Source organism: Hyaena hyaena, unplaced genomic scaffold, assembly GCF_003009895.1.
Source record: "Hyaena hyaena isolate Hyena2069 unplaced genomic scaffold, ASM300989v1 scaffold_280, whole genome shotgun sequence".
Classification (NCBI taxonomy): Eukaryota; Metazoa; Chordata; class Mammalia; order Carnivora; family Hyaenidae; genus Hyaena; species Hyaena hyaena.
Genome location: NW_024080912.1, coordinates 1,096,200 through 1,115,902, shown reverse-complemented (window position 1 = coordinate 1,115,902; position 19,703 = coordinate 1,096,200). Strand labels below are relative to the sequence as shown.

Sequence of the window (19,703 nt, the reverse complement as noted above, 5' to 3'; positions counted from 1 at the left end):
CAAGGTCCCTCTGCTAGTGAGAAGCAAAGCTGGGATTTGGATTCGGTTTGTGTGACTTGCAAATACATGCTGTGTCATACAGTGAGAGCACAGGGGACAGTCCCCTCGGCCCCACTGCCAGGCTACCCTAGCTGACAAACGATACTGCCTCAGAAACTCCCTCGAGAACCCAGTGCTGTCCGCTCCCCCTGCAATGCCTATGTGTGTCCGAGCCCCTGCCAGGAGTCTAGCCCATGGGGACTCTCCCGAGAGTGGTCCCAGGAGGAAGGCACCTGCCCTGACGGTTGTGACAAGGACCCCCTTTCCCATGCCGACTGTGACAATTCACTCCCCACATGTGCCAGGAGTGCAGACATCGCCATCTCACGGGAGACCTCACAGGGCAGCAGCCGCCAATGTGGAGGATGGACCAGGTATAGAGGAGAGGCTCACTTTGAAAGAGGGCTTCCAGGAGGAGGTGACATTTCAGAGCAGCTTTCAAGGACGTCTTGTCCAAGGGTGACCCACTGATGCAGGTGGTTGAGGTCTGTAAGTGTGAGAGAAATGAAGCCATGCCCGGAGACCTGCGTAGGTCAACAGAGGTCAGGAGTGAGTCAATGTCAGCGCTCCACCAGACGACAGGGCAAAGAGTGAGCGAATGCATGAAGAGACCGGTGCGAGAGCAGATGCGTGTGGGTCAAAGGATGGATCAGAGGATGCTGGATGCATAGAGTGGGTGGGTAGATACATAGGTGTATATGTGAAGGGGGGGTGGAAGGGTGCGTGGGTGAGGACACGTGGGTGGAGGGGTGGATGAATGAATGGACAGGGGTGTAGGCAACGAGTCAACCGAGGAGTGGGCAAGTAGTTAGGTGACTGGATGGATGTGGGTAGTAGGTCAACAAATGGGTAGGTAGGCGGGTAAATGATCGGGTGGAGGGGAAGTGGATGGATAAGTAGGAGTGTGGGTAGTGGGGAGGAAGTGGGCCCCTCTAGCCGTGTCCTGCTCTAGCTCTATAGAGAACTCTGTGCCCAGAAACTGCCTCCTTCCCATAAGCCCCAAGCCTCAGCCCACCCAGCCTGCAGGGGTGAGTTGAGGGGGCAGCTGAGCTCTGTGATTAGGCCCAAGGGGCCCCATTCCTCTAGGACAGAGGAGGGGCTAGCAGCTCCCAGTAACTAGCTGGGAGACATTTGTTCTGCATTCTACAGGGTTATTACAGCTGCCCAGGGTTAACCCCTGCGCTCCTGGCCACAGCCCCTCCATAGGGAAGGGGAAGGGACCACGAGAAATGAGAGGAAGAACAAAGCACAGGAAAACGGGGACTGCCCATCCCCGCAGCCTTCACAGGGGTGCTAAGTCTCCTCCATTCCTCCCATTTTCCAGAGGGAAAAACTAAGCTGGATCAGCCTACCTGGAGAGGTACTTCCGTTCCGAGAGAGGCTTTGAATGAAGAGAGAGCGCTGCTCGAGCTGCTCTGAGTGTCAGTTTACCCGTCTGTATAATGGGGCAAAGAATTCCTGACTAATAGACTGCTTCACCATGAGCTCATGGAGACAAAGTGCCTGGCACATTGTAGGAAGGCCCTCAGCCACCGGCCCCCCGCCCCCAGCCTGGGACTTGGAGCAGATGGAGCGAGCGCGGGGCGGGTTGTAACCATTTCCACCAAAACTGCTTTCTCAGCGACCCCTGGGCTGGCAACAAGTGGCAAGTACCCGCACTGGTATTATACCCACTGTATAGACAAGACACTTGAGGATCAGAGAGGCCAAGCGCCTTGCCCGCGGTCACACAATGCCCGGGAAGCCGATGGGCCAAGATAGGGTCTCAGGGCCTTTGCCACGGCACTAAACCGTTTCCTTAGCCAGCTTGTTCTGGGGAACCCTCTGACTAGAATGGCAAGTAGTTTACTGTCTAACCAGGTCACTTCTGAGACTGAAAAGAAGTGTTATTAATAATTGTGTGGGGACCGACCTGGGCACACAGGGGCGCATGACCGTGCTGCCCCAGCAGGAGGCTTTGGGCAAGTGGTTGCACTTCTCTGCAAAGTGGACATGATGGCACGATTGTCGCTATGGGGCTCTCGCGATGATGAGATGCGACAGTGCCTGTAAGAGACTATAGGGCCCAGGATGCGATCGATGCTCAGTAAGGGCTGGTTATTACTACTCCTGTTAATGATAACAGCCTCTCATTCTGCCTCTGTCACTGCCCTTCCAGTCCATTCTTGGCGAAGAGTAAGCTCTTCCAAGGACACATCTGACTCGCCCGCTGCCTGCTGGCCCCCCATCCCGGCCAGCGTGAGGCTGGACACCTGGCCCGAGGTGAAGCCCCCAAGACCTGGCCCAGTTCTCTCCCAGACCTTGATGGTGCCCCCCGCCACCATCCCTGCCCTTCTTTCTCACCCGTGTTCTTCAGCACCCCTGGGACTGTCCCCAATTCTCCCCAGGACAAAGCACCTCCAAGCCTGAGCTCCGACCGACGGGAGTCTCAGTCCTAGCTGTGCCACTTGAACAAGTGCCGGAGGGCTTCGTGCCTCAGTTTCCCCATCTGCCCATCTGTCCGGCTGAGGAAATAACCCTGTCCCTTGTGGCCCGCGTGAGGATTCAGGGAACCAATGAAAGAGGCCCCGCGCTCCGTGAACAGCAAAACCTTGTCTCCTCGCCTGTGTGTCACCACGGCCCTTGTCCCCAGCCGCGACAGCGTGCGGAGGATTTCCACCAGCCACGCCTGCCTCCTCCGCGTGGACCCTTAGCTCCGGGTCTTTGCTTGGGTTGTGTCCCGACGCAGGTGTGGGCACTTCTACTGCCCTCCCCCTGCCTCTGCGCCCTTTACAACTTAAGTCAGGCATCTCCTTCTCTAGGAAAACTTGCTGGGCCCCTCCACACCCCTGCAGGCCATTAGGGGTGGTCCCTAGGGAGCTCACAACCTGAGGGGAGTACCGGAGGAGGGCAAATAAAAACCACATGGGCAGGGATCAGAGCCCTGTCTCCCCTCCTTGGGGATGACATAGCTTCTTGAACCTAGCTGTTCCCTGCCCCTGCTGGGTGGGGTTGGGGGTGCCCAGTAACGCTTTCTAAACCCATCCATCTGAGGTGTGGTCTCATTTACCTGTTCAGCAAGCCTCCTAGGTGCTGACAGAGCAGAGAACACTTAACGTGATGTCCGATGCCTACTGTTATTATCCTATTTTACAGATGGGAAACTGAGGCACAGAAAGACCAAGCAGTGGCTAGGGCAGGATGGGAAATCAGGCTGTCGGGTTCTGGGGCGCCCACCCTTGCCCACCACACCACCCGCCCGTCTACAATGAGCCTGCTGTGGTCTGCGCCCCAGCACCCCTGCGGCCTGTATAGGACTGAAAGCGAGGGTGGACTGGGAGAAAGAGAGTGGGCATCCCAGCGTGTAGACCTCAGGGTCCCCGCGAGTCTTTCCGGCATTCAAGGCCCAGGAGGGCCCGCTTCTGGGTTCCCCCACACTCCCGGAGGGAGCCGCTGGAGAGCCCAGGAGACAGAGCTGTCAAGACAGGGAGCCCCAAGGCCACGCGGGGAGCCGCTGGGGGAGGGGTGGCTGCAGATGACCCGAGTCGCCTCGCCGGGAGGGGGGAAGAGGGGCCTCGCGCACGTTCCCCGGCTCCCCAACTCGGCCCCGCCGCCCCCCCACCTCCAGCTCCCGCCGCCACTCGGGGCGGCCCGATCGGTGCCCCGGAGGGGGCCCGGCCCCGCCCGCAGGCGGGAGGGGCGAGGCGCGGGGAGGGAGCGCGCCCACACCCCGCCCCCGCCCCCGGAGCCAGCCCGCGGAGCCCGCGGCCAGGGCGGCGCAGACCGGCCCAGCCACTCGCCCGGGCTGCGCGCCGGGACGCGCTGCCGCCGCCCGGGCCCGACGCGTCCGCCCCTCGGCCCCCGGCCCCCTGGCCCCCGGGGCTCGCGGAGCGAAGGTAACAGCGCCCCCCTGAGTGGGCGTGGACGCCGGCGGGGGTGGGGGTAGGGGTGGGGGCACCCGGCACCCTCCTAGGCTCCCGGGGACCGGGGCGGGGGGAGCAGGCCAGCCTGGCCAAGGCGCCCCGGGTGCCAACAGGAAGGCCCGTGGCGCTGGCGGCGGGAGCGGCGCGCGGACCCTCCAAGTTTGGGGGAGTGTTTTGTAAGGTCCCGGGGCGAGCGGAGGGGCGCAGGGCTCCGGAGCGGGTGAGCGGTAAGGCGGGCTGCGGGAGGAGGGGGCGCGCGGAGGGCCGTCTACGCTCCTTCCTGCCCTAGGAAAGGAAGGGAAGGGACGGGGAGGGGGCGATGTGCCGGAATGTCGGGCCCCTTGGCGAGGCCGGCGCGGAGAGCGGGAAGTGGGGGGCGGGAGGGACCGCAGGGGAGATGGACCAGGCACCCTGCCCCCTCCCCAACCGCCGCATTCCAGGCCGGGCAGGGGATGAGGTCATCCCGTCCGGTTCCCCTCGGGCCACGACAGCTACGCTACGACAGCACAGCCGACAGCCGACAGCCGGCAGTCCCCTTCCCCCCGCGGAGCGACCCTCCCCACCCAAACCTCTCGCCTCCCAGAGGGAATGTTTTCTGGCCAAAGTCTTTCCCGGACTCACGATCTCGACCGGCCTCGACATTGTTCTGTCCTTGCCTTGACCATGCAGGGTCCGCCAGGCTTGAAGCCCATTTTCTAGCCCGGGAAACTGAGGCCTAGAGAGGCGGAGGGACTACCCCGAGGCCCAAATGCGTTGCGGGGGCTGGAACCCGGGACTGTGCGGGCACTTGGGCCGCGGCCAGTCCGCCTCACCCAGTGGAGGGCTTCCGCTCCAACTTGGGGTGGGGGAGTGGGGGGGCAAGAAGCTTCTCGCCCCCTCTTTCCTCTTATTCCCCTACGGCCCCTGCTGCTCCCTTCTAACCGTTCAGAGTCCTGTACCAGGGTCCGGGCGGCGTGTGCAAACAGCTTGCTGCCCCTTTCTGGCCTCAGTTTGCCCATCTCTCCACCTTGACGGGGTGCGGGGGGGGGGGGTGCCTTCCAGGGGTATGAGAGGCCCCAGGGAGTTAACGTTTTATTCCAGGGCCAGAGAAGTCCTGACCCAGGCCCGCTCACACTGTCCAGCGGTACCGGGTGTTAACCAGCTGGACACTGCTAGGGAAGGGGCTGTGTCCCTGTGAGTGGCCTCCCTGATGACAGGTGGTGAGCGGGCAGGCTCCACTGCCTGCGGGTGACCCCCAGGTGAGCGCCAGGGTGCAGCGCCCCAGCCTCTGCCCGCCCCTGATGTCAGCCAGCCACCCAGCCTCCTCTGAACCTCATGTGCCTCCACAGCGGCCCCTGTTGGCCTCACCTAGAGCGTGGCCTCAAATCCCGCCCTTGCGTCATCACCACCGTTGAGTAACCTCTTACCAAGTGCCCCGCCTGACTGTCTTCCGTAGGGTAAATATGAGGACCGCTAGGGCACTCCGGCTGCTTGGTGGCCACTCTTGCCCGGCCACAGGGAACATATCCGCACTGCTCAGTCTCCTGCGTCACCCAGGCCTGCTCTTCACGAGCTCAGCAGCTGGGCATTGCCTCCTGCAACAATTGCCCGCCACCTCCCCCCCTTCCCCCCCCCCCCCGCCACTGTGGTCCTATCCCTCCCCTGGCATTTACTAATGATGGCGACAGAATCCGGGGGAAGCTGCCAGCCACACCATTTTATTTCGCTCTGTGACTCGGGACAAGTCAATCCCCTTTCTGCACCTCATTTTTTTCACCTGTAAAATGGGTGTCGTGAGCATGAACAGGTAGTAATCCTGGGCGGGCGGGGGGGAGGGAGGCTTTGCACCAGGACACCTGGAGCCCTTCTCCCTCCGGGGCCAGGTGGGCACACGGGGCGGCCAGCAATACCCTGTAGTCAGTGTCGGGTGCCAATTAGCCGCCACCGCGGCTGCCCAGATGAGAGATGTTGGTGTTCGTATGTTGGATTCGAACCGGGGCGGCCTTACTCCGGGACCTGGGAGTTTGGTTACGGCACCTCGTCCGCTCTTAGCACTCCTATGGGAAGAGACCAGATTTCGATTCTGTCCTTGTTTTCCACGTGGGAAACTAGGTCCCGTCACACTGACTGCCCTGTCCTTGTCCCCAAAACCCGGCAGGGTCTCTCTATTGCAGTGGGCATGGGGGAGAGGTCGGGAGAGCCCTTTGAGAGGTGCCCAGGGGAATTCGGAAGGTGGGAGCATCACAAGATTGGAGCACAGACTGGTCTGGAAAGTTAAGGTGGCCATGGGGATTAGGTGGGGGCCAGAGTCCCTTTTGTGCAGAGAAGAGTGGCTACTTCAAGGTGGACCCTGGGAGAGAGGTGGGTGTAGCCACATGGCAGACACAGTGACGCCTCACATGGCATTCAGAGTGACGCCCCCACCCCCACCCGGTTCCTTCCCCGGCTCAGAGATTCATCCGTCATCCCTGCAGAGCTAGGAAATGTGGCCCATGCCGTGCACCTGCCAGGTGACCTTGGCCGAGTCCCTTCACTGTGAACCTCGGCTCTCCTTGTAAAGATGGGCATGACCCTCACAGCAAGGCTGTTGGAGTCAGATGGCGTCACGTAATGGGTGGCCACCTGCAGAGCGCTCCGTAACCCCAGCATTCCACGAGGACTTCTTGGTGCCGGGGGTGCCAGGGAAAGGGATGATTCAGACACCCCCCCGGGGGGAGGAGTTAGGGCTGGGGGAGGATCAGATGGTGGGAAGGGAAGAGAATGTAGTCAGAGAACAAAGCTAGCTTTGTTTTATTGCTTGCTTTGTTTTTATCGTGTTATTTAACCTATTTTGAATTTCAAATAACATTCAAAGGGCAGTATTGAGATTTTTTTTTATGCTTGGAAGTGGCAGTGATATTTAAAAAAAACAAAAAAGTTGAGGCACATATCTGGGTGTTATCAACTTTTATCAGCTGAGGCCTCACACCTGTGGAAGTAAGTGAGTTGCTCAAGGTCACACTGGGAAGCTTCTCACTCCCCCACCTGCCCTTACTGGGAAGGCGGCAAAGGGTGATCCTTTGGTAGGAAGGTCATCGCTAAGATCTCCTGTGATCGAACCCCTATAGATCTGGCACTTGTCTTGCGCGGAGCCCAAGCTGGGTGCTGGGAGGGAGGAAGGCCGGAAAATCCAGGCAGCTGCTCCACCTTCAGAGTGTGTCACCAATCTAGGGAGCCAATCAAAGGCCATGAGTCAGAGGCTCTGAGTTCAAGTCTTGACTAGCTCTCTTGATAGGACCTTGAGCAAACTTGGACCCTTTGTGACCACGGGAAAACCAGAGGGTTCATAGGCCCTCCAGACTACACTTTCTATGATGACTAGAAGGGATGGGGTCAGACCAGGAGAAGCTTCGAGAAGGCTGGGGCTGGGGAGGAGGTGGGGGGGTGGGATCAGGAGAGGATGGGGTGGGCAAGGAATCCCTTTTGGCACCTACTGAGCTTTTTCCCAAACTTGTTCCCTGACAACAAGGCTCCTACATTAATTTGAAAAATTATGGTCAAGTTCTTTCCTGCGGGCCTTCTCAGAGCCTTGCATATGCTCAGGCATGCAGTAGGCAGCTGGAAAAAGCCACTTTTGACCACAGGATCCTTTTTCCAGGAAGCACCTTGAAGGCGGAGGGATCTGAGGAACCTCTGTGCAGGCTGTTTACACAGCAGTTCACAAAGCCTGTGGCAAGCCGCCTCCTCCCTCCTGGCCTCTCTTGAGTGAAAGACAGTTTAACCCACAGAGGAGGGAGGTGATTTGCCCAACCTGCCCGCAGAAGAGAACGTAGCTTGGGGCCCGAGGGCTCTGGGTTGGGAGGGCTCTGCCTCACCATTCTTTACTATGTAGCCTCAAGCAAGTCACTTCACTGCTCTGTGCCTCAGTTTCTCCTCTCTAAAACAGTGCCTCCCGGGGCTGCGGCAGGGGAGGGGCGGGGGTGGGGGGGTCTCAATGGGTGAAGCGTTTGACGTCGCCTCTGGTCATGATCTCGTGGTTTGTGAGTTTGAGCCCCGCATCGGGCTCTGCACTGACGGCGTGGAGCCTGCTTGGGATTCTCTCTCCCCTTCTCTCTCTGTGCCCCTGTTCCTCGCTGCTTGCTCGCTCGTGCTCTCTCCAAATAAGTAAATAAACTTAAACAAAATAAAATAGTGCCTCCCTCAGGGGTGTCGTGTGGCTTACACTAATGACAGAGGCGATTTATCGGCACTTGGTAGGTGCTTCATAAATGGTCCGTGTATAAGGACCATTTATGCTTTTTACAGAGACGCGTCTTGAGCTTACAGCTCGATGAGTTATCCGGGGTCCCCTCCAGCCAGGGACTGTTCACAGGCAACCACAGCCCCTACTGTGTCCCTTCTCTGTCACTGTCCTTTACTTTGCCTCGTCTTGAACGTCCTCCGCCCGGAATCACCCGGCGTGTCCTCCACTGTGCGCCCGCTCAGCATTTTGTCGGTGTTCCCCGCCTGGGCCGGTGGCTATGGTCACCGGAGCTGTCCTTTGGATCCCGATCCCCACCGGGCCCACCTTCGCGTTCTCTCTTTCAGGTCTCCACCCCCTGGGCGGAGAGGGGGCTGGTCACACTTGAGGCACGTCTGGTACCTTCTCTGTGTTGGGACAGAACATCTACAGCTGTTTCCGCGGGGCCGAGAGCCGGGGAGAGACGAGCCATGCGCCTTCCACCGCCTTAGCATTGGGGGGCAGCACCTTAGGAGAGCACGGGAGCAGCCTCCGACCACCCCCTTGCTCTGGGAAGGACGGAGCTGAGAAGCCGGTCCTGAGCCCAGGCCCCAGGGGGGCCTGGACCAGCAGCTGTGAGGAGCCAGAGCTGATGCCGGGCCCCCAAGGGGCCGGAGGAACCCCCGCCATGAACCTGGGCAAGCTTTCGCCGGTGGGCTGGGTGTCCAGCTCCCAGGGGAAGAGGCGGCTGACGGCAGACATGATCAGCCCCCCGCTCGGGGACTTCCGCCACACCATGCACGTGGGCCGCGGCGGGGACGTCTTTGGTGACACCTCCTTCCTCAGCAACCACGGTGGCGGTTCGGGGAGCACTCACCGCTCACCCCGCAGCTTCCTGGCCAAGAAGCTGCAGCAGGTGCGGAGGGTAGGGGCGCCGCCCCGGCGGATGGCTTCCCCTCCTGCGCCCTCGCCGGCCCCGCCCGCCGTCTCCCCCATCATCAAGAACGCCATCTCCCTGCCCCAGCTCAACCAGGCCGCCTACGACAGCCTCGTGGTCGGCAAACTCACCTTCGACCGCAGCCCCGCCAGCAGTACCGATGGCCACTCCAGTTACGGTGAGGGCTGGGCCCACCGCTCAGGGTTCAAGTGCCGAGGCCCAGAGGGTTCGGTGGGCCGGCCAAGCCACCAGGGATCTCATTTCCCCGCCTTAGTTTGCTCCCACTGTCAAGGTCAGGTGCAAACCCCAGGCCCTGGGTGGGCTGGGGGGACAAGGGGTGCAAACCAGCTCTCTCTGCAAAGCACACTGGGGTTGAGAGGTGAGGAGACGGGGGTTGAGCTCCACCCGCCCCTAACTGGCCTCCCTGTGTCCCGGCCCATGGCCGTCCCCTTCAACGGAAGCAGCCCCCTTATGTCAGAACGACACAGTGGCTAGGGATTAAAATCCCGGCTCTACCTGATTTCCAGCAAGCCGACTGACCCCTGCAAGCTCAAGTCCTGGCCTGTATAATGGGTCCGTTAGGGTCGTTGCTAAGACTCCGCGATGTGGTTCGTGTGTCAGGCATGGCCCAGAGTCACGCACAGTACGCGCTCAGAACATAGGAGCTGTCACTGTTTTTGTTATTTGAACAGAACTTGATGGATTTGGAAAAACCACCCACATGGACAGAAGCCAGGGGCCCTTCCTGCTGTGGCGGGGAGCGGCAAGGGCCGCCTAAGGGCCGCTGGACAGCTCACCTTGGGATCCGGGGCCCCTGCTGCCACCTGGTGGCCATTCTCTGCCCTTGGCTTTGCCCTGCTGCTCAGGGGCTTCCTCCGGAGCCCGGCCCCCAGCAGTGCTGCTCAAAACTCCGCTGAGGGCTGGTCCACAGTGACCACACTGTGCCTCGGGCATGGCAGTTCTGGACCAGAGGCTGGCTCAGAGATCCTTTGCGGGGCATCTGCCTGTCCTTTGAGCATGACCCCGGCTGCTAGATCCACCCCTGTGCCCACAAAGCAGCCCATGTGCTATGGGCTCACCTGTGCCCATCAGCCACTGTCATGGAAGAGGACCAGGGACCGTGACCATCAGTGGGGACTGAGAGTCGGGACGTTTTTGAGCTCCAGGCTTGGCTCTGCTCCTCCAGACCCTATGACACTGGGCAAGCCTTTCCCCTTGTCCCACACTGAGTCTTACTTTTTGGGTCTGCAAAGTGGTAATAAGGATTATGCCCATTTTCAACTTTTGGGGTTGATAGGAAGACCCCGTGAGAAACTTCAGGGTTCACTATGTTGGAAAGATGGGGGAACCTGAGGCCAGATGAGAGAGTGATGTGTCAGAGGCCACATAGCAAGCTGGGGTGGGGCCTGGCCCTCCCCCCACCCAATTGCTGGTTAGGGACCCCAGCTATGACGCTTCTCCCCATTTTTCTTCCAGGCCCGGACTCCGGGTTCTGCACTATCTCCCGCCTGCCTCGCCCGGAAAAGCCTCGTGACCGAGAACGTGATAGTACCTTCCCCTCTGAGCCTGAGCTTCGCCGCTCCGACTCCCTCCTGTCCTTCCGCCTGGACCTCGACCTTGGGCCATCTCTCCTCAGTGAGCTGCTGGGGGTCATGAGCCTTTCAGAAGCCTCTGCAGCTGAGACCCCAGCCCCTGCCGCAAGCCCGCCAGCCCCTGCCGCAAGCCCCCCAGCCCCTGCCGCAAGCCCCCCAGTCCCTGCCGCAAGGCCCCCAGCCCCTGCCTCAAGGTCCCCAGCCCCTGCCGCAAGCCCCCAGCCACGTGGACACTGCCCCAATGGGGTTACTGCTGGATTGAGCCCTCTGGCCGAGGTGGGGCCCAGTGTGGTGGAAGAGTGTCCCCGTACGCCTGTTGACATGGCCCCTAGCAGGCCCTGGGGAGCAGGCTGGGGGAACAGCCAGGGCAGCCGCCACTATACTGAGCTAGAGGCCCGGCAGGAGGTGGCGGGGGTGCTGCCCCAGGCCCGGGCTTCTTGGGAGAGCCTGGACGAAGAGTGGGGGGCACCCCAGGCAGGCAGCAGGGCCCCCGTGCCCCGCACAGTGCAAGCAAACACCTTTGAGTTTGCTGATGCCGAGGAGGACGATGAAGTCAAGGTGTGAGTAGCTGGCCGTGGGCTTGAGACCCTGCCTGGGCTCAGGGCGCCGCCCATGAACAGCCCGGGTCCAGAGCCGGCTCCGGATAGCTAGGTGCTGCCTGGGAGGGATCGGAGAACCCCAAGCCCCTCCACGCCTCTGCAGGACAGACATGGGAGGGAGGCCGGAGGACACCAGGCTTGTGCTGGGACCTAAGTGTCCCCGTGGGCCGTGCTGGGCTGCGTTACCTAACCCCCTGCCACTCTGGACCCAGGGCTGCTCCTTAGGCTCACCCCCCACCCTCTGCCACCCCCGCCGCCGGCTGGAGGGCCCAGCCTCACAGTGCAGCCTTTGTGCTGGAAAAGCTGTCCTTGCTGGGGGTGGGGAGGGTCGGGGGGTGGGGAGCAGACCATACAGGGCCTTTGTCTCCTCTCCCAAAGGGACGGCCTGCCCCAGCTCATCCCCTAGCTGCCCCCAGCAGGGTCCCTGCTGCCTCCCTCAGAGCCCCAGCTCAGGCTGCCTCCCCAACATTCCAACCCCAGAGGAAAGTCGGGTGTGACCTCACAGAGGAAGAGTCCACCTTCCTGCGCACCCCAGACCCGCTTCTGGGTCCTGATTAAAAAAGGCTTTTTGATAAAAGATGTCCTGTAAGGTGCTTGGGGACCTGGGGGGACAGAGTCCGCTCCACCGGCTTAAATACTTTCAGCATCGGGTTTGAAAAATGAAAGAATCTCCTCCACCCCCCACCCCGCCAAACCCACACCCCCCCCCCAGGGTCCCCAGGGAGGGGAGGGGCCGGGCAGGGGGTAATGAGTAACCAGGCTGGAATGAAGGTTCTGGAGATAAGAGGCCCAGGTGGGAGCCCTTATCTGTAGTTCCTGGAACAGCCCTCACCCCAGGTGCCCGAAACCCGTACCTGCTCCGTAAGCCCCCAGGGCTGCTTGGCACTTGCCCTGGTGACAGCTGGGGACAGGTAGGCAGCCGTGGGCGCTTAGAGGTGTTTGGGAGAACGCCCCAACCCCCACCTCGCAGGCCTATGGCCTTATGCCTCAGTTTCCTTCCCTGCATCACAGGATGCTGGGAGCATTAAAATGGGCAGAAATCACCACAATCGCAGCCGCAGAGACTAGGTAAAGGTGGGTTCTTTTGTTTGTGCTTAGCCTTCGGGGTGCGGGGGTGGGGGGGGTCAGCGAAGTAGGGTCTCAGGGGCCCAGACTCAGCCGCTGCTGCTCTGTGCCTAAGTGGGAAGCTCAGGGTAGGGAATGTGCACGGCGGCCTTGCACTCCCGTGAGGTGCTGTCCGCTCAGTTGATCTTGAAGGAGGTGACCTTGAACCCGCCGTGCATGCTCAGGTAGCTCAGGTGGCTGTGGCCCATTCTGTTGGGAAAGGTCAGCTCGTGCCCGTCTGGCAGCTTCACTTTGAATCCGTCATTCTCGAAGGTCACGGTGAGCTGCAGTGGGAGGGGAGGGTGTCAGGGAGGCGGGAGGCCCTGGAAACGGGCCCGAACAGTGCCAGCACGCGTCTAGGCCAGGGTGCCCTCCCCTCTGGGCTCTTCCTTTGACCTCCTCAGGTACCTTTCGCCCCTGACCTCACCTTGACCTCTGACCCTGGGCTGAAGCACATGTGACCATCCCTTTGCTCCTCCCCCCAGGAGCCATCCAGTGAGTTGCAGACGATGACGGACTCATGGAAGCGTGGGTTGAAATGCAGGTCCAGCTTGGATGACCCCTGGCCCAGATTAAGGGCAAATCTGCAGGGAGAGGGGTAACAAGGAAGGATTAGGGACCAGCTCTGGGTAAAACTGCTTGGGCCCCGGGGTCTTGCTTGACCAGAAGCTGCAAGAATCACGAAAGGAAAGTGTTAACGGAGGTCTATGCCTTAAAACAAAGGAGGTGACAACCTGGTCGGACTTAGCACAGAGCTGCCATTCCATTTGGCACGTAGACTAAGGCTCTCAACAGGAGGGTAACGGACAGTGACAATCTCAGGAATTCAGGGTATGTATCCTGGGGGAGAGAATTGTCCTTAGGTATCTGAAGCCCCTGCTGAATTTGGCCATAAACAGCTAACCTCAAGTGGTGAGCCGCCTGTCATTACAGGGATTCAATCAGGGGCCGCGTGACTTCTGGACAGGATCACTACAGCCTGGATCAGACTGCCAAGGTCCCTGAGACTAGACATTCTAGGTCATGAATAGGGTGCCTTCGTTGGGAGTTTGCAGACCATGACCGTATACCTAAGGAACCCAAGTAGGAGAAAGGGGTGGCTTTCCTCTTGGCCCCTTCCCCACACATCTGCCTGCCTCTCCTCAACCAAACGCTGTTGGAGATCAGTCCCAAGAAATTCTATAACCGTTCTGCACACAGGAGAGCCTGAATGCTGAGCTGGTACTAATGGCGGGGAAGCGTGGCTAGTTCTGAGGGAGGGGATACAAAAGAGACTGCTTTGGCGCCCCCTGGTGGCAGTCTCTGGTGTAATGTGTGTGAAAGGCTGGCCTCTGCCCGTTCAGCTGCGGGGGGGGGGGGCGGGGGGGGGGGGGGGGGGGCTTTGGGTAGAGACACTTGACCCACAGGAGGCTGGGCAGGGCTCCAGGGGCTTTGCCACCTGGAAGGAGACAGTGTCTTTGGGGACCGTGGATTTGGGCCAATAACATGGGTTGTGACATTCTGAGGGTCCCCAAACCTAGCCTCAGAGGTGAAGGCAGGTCCCTACCAGGAGGGAGCCATCAGGGGCCCAGCAGGGGTGTGAGAATGAGCAAAGAATGTAGAAAAGGCCCCTGAGGTCACTCTCTTCTATGACCATCTCACAAGGCTGCCCTGCTGCCCCCACACCTTCCAGGCCAGCCCCGGGCCTGTGGACAAGCCTCCCTCCCCGCTTCGGGCCCACCCTGCCTCTCCCCTTCTTCGCTCACCCATCAGCGTCACTGGAAATCTTGCCCTTGATCTTCAGGGTTGACCCCGGCTTCATGTCCAAGTTCATGACCTCGAAATTCCCCTGTGCCGACAGAGAACATTCCACAAAAGGCCCGTCACACACATGCCCGGAGCGTCTCTGACGGTGGCCCCCGTCCACGGGCACCATCTCACAGGGCCGTGGGTCTCATGCACCCTCTCCGCACTCAAGGGCACTGAGCTGGGAAGGGGGAAAGCTAGAGTGCTCTGGTCAGAGCCTTCTAGATAGAGCTCCCTCTTCCCTGCTTTGCTTCCCTCGCATCCACCCAGCTGGATTAGAACAGCTGGATGTGGAGACATGCAGGGGACCCTCCATATGCCCATCTGTGAAGTGGGCACAGTGGTCTCTGCTGACCTTACAGTTCCCAGATACGTTCAGGTGACGCAGGCATGGTGCCCTTAGCAGAACCCCCAAAACGAGGGTACGTTCAGCTTCTGCAAAACCCTGGAGTCATTTTACTAACAGAAAATGATTGTATCAGAGGCGTGAAGGGCTTGGCCCATCCAAACCCAGGAATCTATAAAGCTCCGTAAGTCACATGTCTTGACGTGTCCTATCAAAGTCCCTCTCTGGACCTTACTTTCCTCATCTGTAAAATGGGTTCATGTGATGTGTTCATTCACAACCAGTGCTAAGCCCCGCTCTGTGACGGACATTCCTGGGGGCCCTGAGGTTAACAGCACCCACCTTTAGGCCTTTGGGAGGGGCAAGGTCACGTTTGCAGAGCCCCACGCATAGAGCCTGGCATGAACTACAGGCAAATCAAGGGGCAGATATCATTATGATTACATACTGGTATCATTTATTCACTCCTTTTTCCGCAGGACCTTAGCAGCGCCTATATTTCTAGATAGCACAAGCCTCCCACAGCTGCACTGTGGTTAAAGGGGGGTCTTGAAGCTATTTCTTTTTTAATGGAGAGGGAGGATGGCTGGGTTTTTTTAATGCTTATTTATTTATTTTTGAGAGAGAGAGAACACAAACGGGAGAGGGAGCCAGAGCGCGAAAGACAGAGGGAGAGACAGAATCCGAAGCAAGGCTCCAGGTTCGGAGCTGTCCGCATAGAGCCGCATGTGGGGCTCGAACCCATGAATCGTAAGATCGCGACCTGAGCCGAAGTCAGTCACCCACCCACCTGAGCCACCCGGGTGCCCCTCGAAGCTGTTGTCAGAGCTCATTACCCCACGCTTCCAGAATGTCCCTTTCCCACATCCATGCCAGGAAGGCGTGTGGTTGGGCCAGAGGGGACGCACGCGACAGGGACCTAAGATTTCGAACATTTTAGGGGAGAAGACGTTTACGTTGTGCAATTTCTGTTCGCAGATTTTATGCTCTTCCCGGAGGCAGCACACCTGAAACTCACAGGCCTGGGGCGCTTGGCTGACAGTCAAGGGCGGTGTCCGCAGGGGGATAGTCAGTGCTCTCCCGCTGACAGCCGCCTCCCATTTACCCAAGAGGAAGGCAGTCCCTTGCGTGCGCGCAATCACACACACACACACACACACACACACACGGTGGGGGGAGGGGGCTTGCCCGGCGCCCCCAGGAAGGCCTGGAAGAGGCTATGCGCGGCCCAGGATGGCGGAGCCATCAGGGCCGTAGAGCGGTGCTGTTTCTCCTGGGCACCGGTGAGGGGGGAATGACACTTTGTCAAGGGGACGCCCGTGCACCAAGGCTGCAGAGCAGCAGCCCTTGTCTGTATCCACCAGACGCCAGGGGCACCCTCCCCACCAGCTGTGACAAGCGCAAATGTCCCCAGATGTGGCCAAACGCCCCCTGCTAGGAAAGATCTCCCCGCCTTTGAGAAAACGGGGTTTATTTATTTATTTATTTTTTATTTCTAGGAGGGAGAGAGAGACACAGCGTGAGCAGGGGAGGGTCAGAGAGAGAGGGAGACACAGACTCTGAAACAGGCTTCAGGCTCTGAGCTGGCAGTCAGCACAGAGCCCGACGCGGGGCTCGAACCCATGAACCGCGAGATCACGACCTAAGGGAAAGTCGGACGCTCAACCGACTAAGCCACCCAGGCGCCCCGAGAAAACGGGGTTTAGAGGCAGGACGGCCTCACCCGGCGGGTGGATGCTTGATGGGACAGCTGGATTGCCGTCTGCAGAACCAGACAGGCTGGACTAAAATCCTCCCCCGGCGTCTCACAGACAGACAAAGAAGTCTACTCCTCGGGCACAGGGTTAGCCGGTCCCTCCCAAAGATGCTCAAACGTTATGAGAATCGCAGATGCCCCGCCACATCGCAAGCTCTCATGGATGGGTGCTTTACATCACACACGTCTACACCCCAACACACGTCTACACCCCAACACACACGTGAACACCCCAACACACACAACCCCAACTGGACACCCTGAGCAGGCAGAGTCCTCTCCTCTCCCTTCAGCTGCCTGCCCATCCCCCCCACCCCCAGGACCCTGGACAGTCACGGTGGGCCCGGCGTAGGGAAAAGCACCCCCATTCCCTTACTACCCCGTGGCTGACACAGAAGGAGCGAAGCTCCCGAGGATGGAGGTGGGGGGTGCTCCAGGACAGGGGCACAAGAAAGGCCAAGGTCAGGTGCCTCTGGATAGATAAGGGTGCTGGTGGGAGCATGCAGACCCGGGAACCTTATCCTCACTCAGCCAGGTCTGAGGCCCAGAGAGAGACAACGGGGGGCAAAGCCAGGCTGGGGAGGGGGGCAGGGGGCAGGGAACGAGTCCCGGCCCTATCCCCGGTTGGCTGAGGGACCCGGGACCAGCCGCTTCCCTTTCTGGGTCTCGGTTCCCCCATCATTAAATAAGAGATTTGGATTTCTCTGGAGAAGGAGCAGAGAGGGCAGGGATGGATGACTGGAGAAGGGGGGAAAGCCTCTGGGCCACAAAGTTCCCGCTGGGAAGTTGAGGGCGGGGAGGGCATCACCCCTGCCACGCTGAGCCCTCCAGTCACAGCCACATCCTGCATCTGATCTGTACCGGCTTCCATAGTGTCCCCCAAAAAGTCACATCCACCTGAAACCTGTGGATGGGACGTCTCTGGAAATAGGGCCTTTGCAGATGCAACCAATTAGGATTTGTTCAGGGCGGGCCTAAAATCCGATAGGACCAGGATCCGTACAAGGAAAGGCCAGAGTGGGGGCTCCTGGGGGACTCAGTCCGTTGAGCGTCCGACTCTTGACTTCGGCTCAGATCGTGATCTCACAGTTGGTGGGTGCAGGCCCCTGGTCGGGCTCTGAGCTGACAGCGCGGAGCCTGCTCGGGATTTTCTGTCCCTCCCCCACTCGTGCTCGCTCTGCTTACTTGTGTGCATGTGCTCTCTCTCTCTCTCAAAATAAATAAACTTTTATTTATTTTTTTAAAAATGTTTAATGTTTATTTATTTTTGAGAGAGAGAGAGAGACAGCGTGAGCAGGGGAGGGTCAGAGAGACAGGGAGACACAGAATCTGAAACAGGCTCCAGGCTCTGAGCACTGTCAGCACAAAGCCCGACGGAGGGCTCAAACCCACAAACCATGAGATCATGACGAGCCGAAGTCGGACGTTTAGCCAACTGAGCCACCCAGGTGCCCCAAACTTTTAAAAAAAACAAAAAGAGGGGCGCCTGGGTGGCTCAGTCAGTTAAGCATCTGACTTCGGCTCAGGTCATGATCTCACGGTTCGTGGGTTCGAGCCCCGCGTCGGGCTCTGTGTTGACAGCTCAGAGCCTGGAGCCTGCTTCGGATTTTGTGTCTCCCTCGCTCTCTCTGCCCCTCCCCCACTCATGCTCTGCTTCTGTCTCAATAATAAATAAACATTAAATTTTTTTTAAATAAAAATAAAAAAGAAAAAGAGAAGGGAAGGGTGGACCCAGAAACACAGACATACAGAGGAACAAGAGGCCATGCGAAGACAGAGGCAGAGATCGGAGTAGCGCAGCTACAGCCAAGGAGCGCCACAGATGGCCGACAGCCACCAGAAGCTGGACAGGACAAGAAAAGATCCTCCCCCGGACCCTTCAGAGCAAGCATGACCCTGCCAACCGCTCGATCTCAGACCTCTGCCCCCCAAGACTGTGAGAGAATATTGTCACAGTGGCCACCGGAAACTAAGACACCAACTAATCCTCAGAAGATGCCGTCCGTCTGTGATCTAATTCCACAAATGCAGGAGATTGAGGCTCAGAGAGGGAGAGTGACTTAACTGAAGCCACACAGCAAACTAGGACAGAGCCAGGTTAGAATCGAAGAATCAGGGACTGCAAAGAGGACCCACTCAAACTTCCGCAATTTGCAGGATATAACGTCAGGCGACTTAATCTCTGAGCCTCCGTTTCTTCATCTCTATAAAGCCCGGTAGGGGCGCCTGGGTGGCTCAGTCCGTTTTAAGTATCCAACTTGGGCTCAGGTCATGATCTCACGGTTGTGGGTTCGAGCCCTGCATCAGGCTCCGTCAGCCCGGAGCCTGGAGCCCACTTCAGATTCTGTGTCTCCCTCTCTCTCTGGCTCTCCCCTGCTCTTTCTCTGTCTCTCAAAAATAAACAAACGTTTAAAAAAAATTTAAGCCCGGGGCGCCTGGGTGGCTTAGTCGGTTAAGCGTCTGACTTTCACTTAGGTCATGATCTCGCGGTTCGTGAGTTCGAGCCCCGCGTCGGGCTCTGTGCTGACTGCCAGCTCAGAGCCTGGAGCCTGTTTCAGTCTGTGACTCCCTCTCTCTCTGACCCTCCCCTGCTCACGCTGTCTCTCTCTCTCTCTCTCCTAGAAATAAATAAAAAAAAAAAATTTAAGCCCAGTAGATGTTGACAATTTGGCAATTATTATTATTACTGCTATTATTATTATTACCAATGAGAAACGGAGTCTAGAGAGGGGGAAAAGGTGGGTTCAGGCTCCCGCAGCAGGGGGAGGTGGAGGGAGCGGAGAACAGATGCTGAAGGGCGGTGGAGGGAGCGTGTCCCACTTGGTCACTCTACAGAGAGGGAAACCGAGGCCCAGAGAGGGGCAGTGGCTTTTCTCCAGCTGCCCCGCCCCCGCTGCCCCACCGAAGCAGAGATGTGGGGAATGGAGGAGTTGGGCAGGGAGGAGGCCGTCGACCTCACCGACATGGTGGCAGCTCCTGGCGCAGCTCTCAGTGGCTCCTGGAGGTCTGGGCTCAGGATAGCACCTTACAGCCCAGTTTATGTTCTAGAATATTACACATTAACTCCCCCAAGGCCACCCGTGAGGACTTTGGCCCCTCCTGCCTGGGTGTCTCTGCACTCTCGTCTCTCAGCACCCAGAACACACGGAGGAGAGGCTCCACATCCGGGCACACCCGGCCCAGCCCAGAGCATCCTCCAGGCCTCCCTGCGCCCAGCCTCTTGCCCGCCCCGCCCCCAACCGGCCCCGCCCGCCCGGGACCAGCTGGCCATCAGGAGCCAGCAGCAGCACCTGGTGAGAACCACCCAAGGTCCTGAGCCCGACTCCCTCCTCCTCAAACAGGGAGGCTTGCTCTGCCAAAAGCTTGACGCTTCTCGTTGTCAAGCTTTTTTTAATTTTTTTTTAAATTTTAATTCTTTTATTTCTTTCTGAGAGAGAGAGAGAGACAGCGTGAGCAGGGGAGGGGC

At 59.1% G+C, this 19,703-nt stretch overlaps 2 protein-coding genes across 4 annotated transcripts; one reads left to right on the top strand and one right to left on the bottom strand.

Annotated features, from left to right (window-relative positions):
• Positions 1-3,784: 3,784 nt before the first annotated feature.
• Positions 3,785-11,823, top strand: CDC42EP1 (CDC42 effector protein 1). Of its 3 annotated transcripts, none has more exons than XM_039246065.1 (4): positions 3,785-3,914; positions 8,487-9,034; positions 9,143-9,233; positions 10,532-11,823. In XM_039246065.1, exons 2-4 carry the CDS (start codon positions 8,771-8,773, stop codon positions 11,209-11,211), a joined length of 1,035 nt encoding a protein of 344 aa, XP_039101996.1. In that variant the 5' UTR covers positions 3,785-3,914; positions 8,487-8,770; the 3' UTR covers positions 11,212-11,823. The 3 variants fall into 3 exon arrangements, with proteins under 3 accessions (XP_039101996.1, XP_039101995.1, XP_039101994.1); XM_039246064.1 differs by having other exon boundaries at positions 3,786-3,914; positions 8,487-9,233; positions 10,532-10,820; positions 10,863-11,823; XM_039246063.1 differs by having other exon boundaries at positions 3,786-3,914; positions 8,487-9,233.
• Positions 11,824-12,330: 507 nt separating this feature from the next.
• Positions 12,331-19,210, bottom strand: LGALS2 (galectin 2). The gene is made up of 4 exons (XM_039246187.1): positions 19,197-19,210; positions 14,096-14,178; positions 12,778-12,934; positions 12,331-12,634 (listed from the first exon to the last, which is right to left on the bottom strand). Exons 1-4 carry the CDS (start codon positions 19,200-19,202, stop codon positions 12,488-12,490), a joined length of 393 nt encoding a protein of 130 aa, XP_039102118.1. The 5' UTR covers positions 19,203-19,210; the 3' UTR covers positions 12,331-12,487.
• Between the last annotated feature and the right edge of the window lie 493 nt (positions 19,211-19,703).

What these genes read in the sequence shown, in the direction of transcription:
- CDC42EP1 (XM_039246063.1), top strand. Translation starts at nt 8,771, where the DNA reads ATGCCGGGCCCCCAAGGGGCCGGAGGAACCCCCGCCATGAACCTGGGC. An exon ending in CGATGGCCACTCCAGTTACG is followed by an intron (nt 9,234 to 10,531) that starts GTGAGGGCTGGG and finishes TTTTTCTTCCAG; the next exon opens with GCCCGGACTCCGGGTTCTGC.
- LGALS2 (XM_039246187.1), bottom strand. An exon ending in ATTTCCAGTGACGCTGATGG is followed by an intron (nt 12,935 to 14,095) that starts GTGAGCGAAGAA and finishes CTCTCCCTGCAG; the next exon opens with ATTTGCCCTTAATCTGGGCC. An exon ending in GCCCAGGGTCAGAGGTCAAG is followed by an intron (nt 12,635 to 12,777) that starts GTGAGGTCAGGG and finishes CTCCCACTGCAG; the next exon opens with CTCACCGTGACCTTCGAGAA.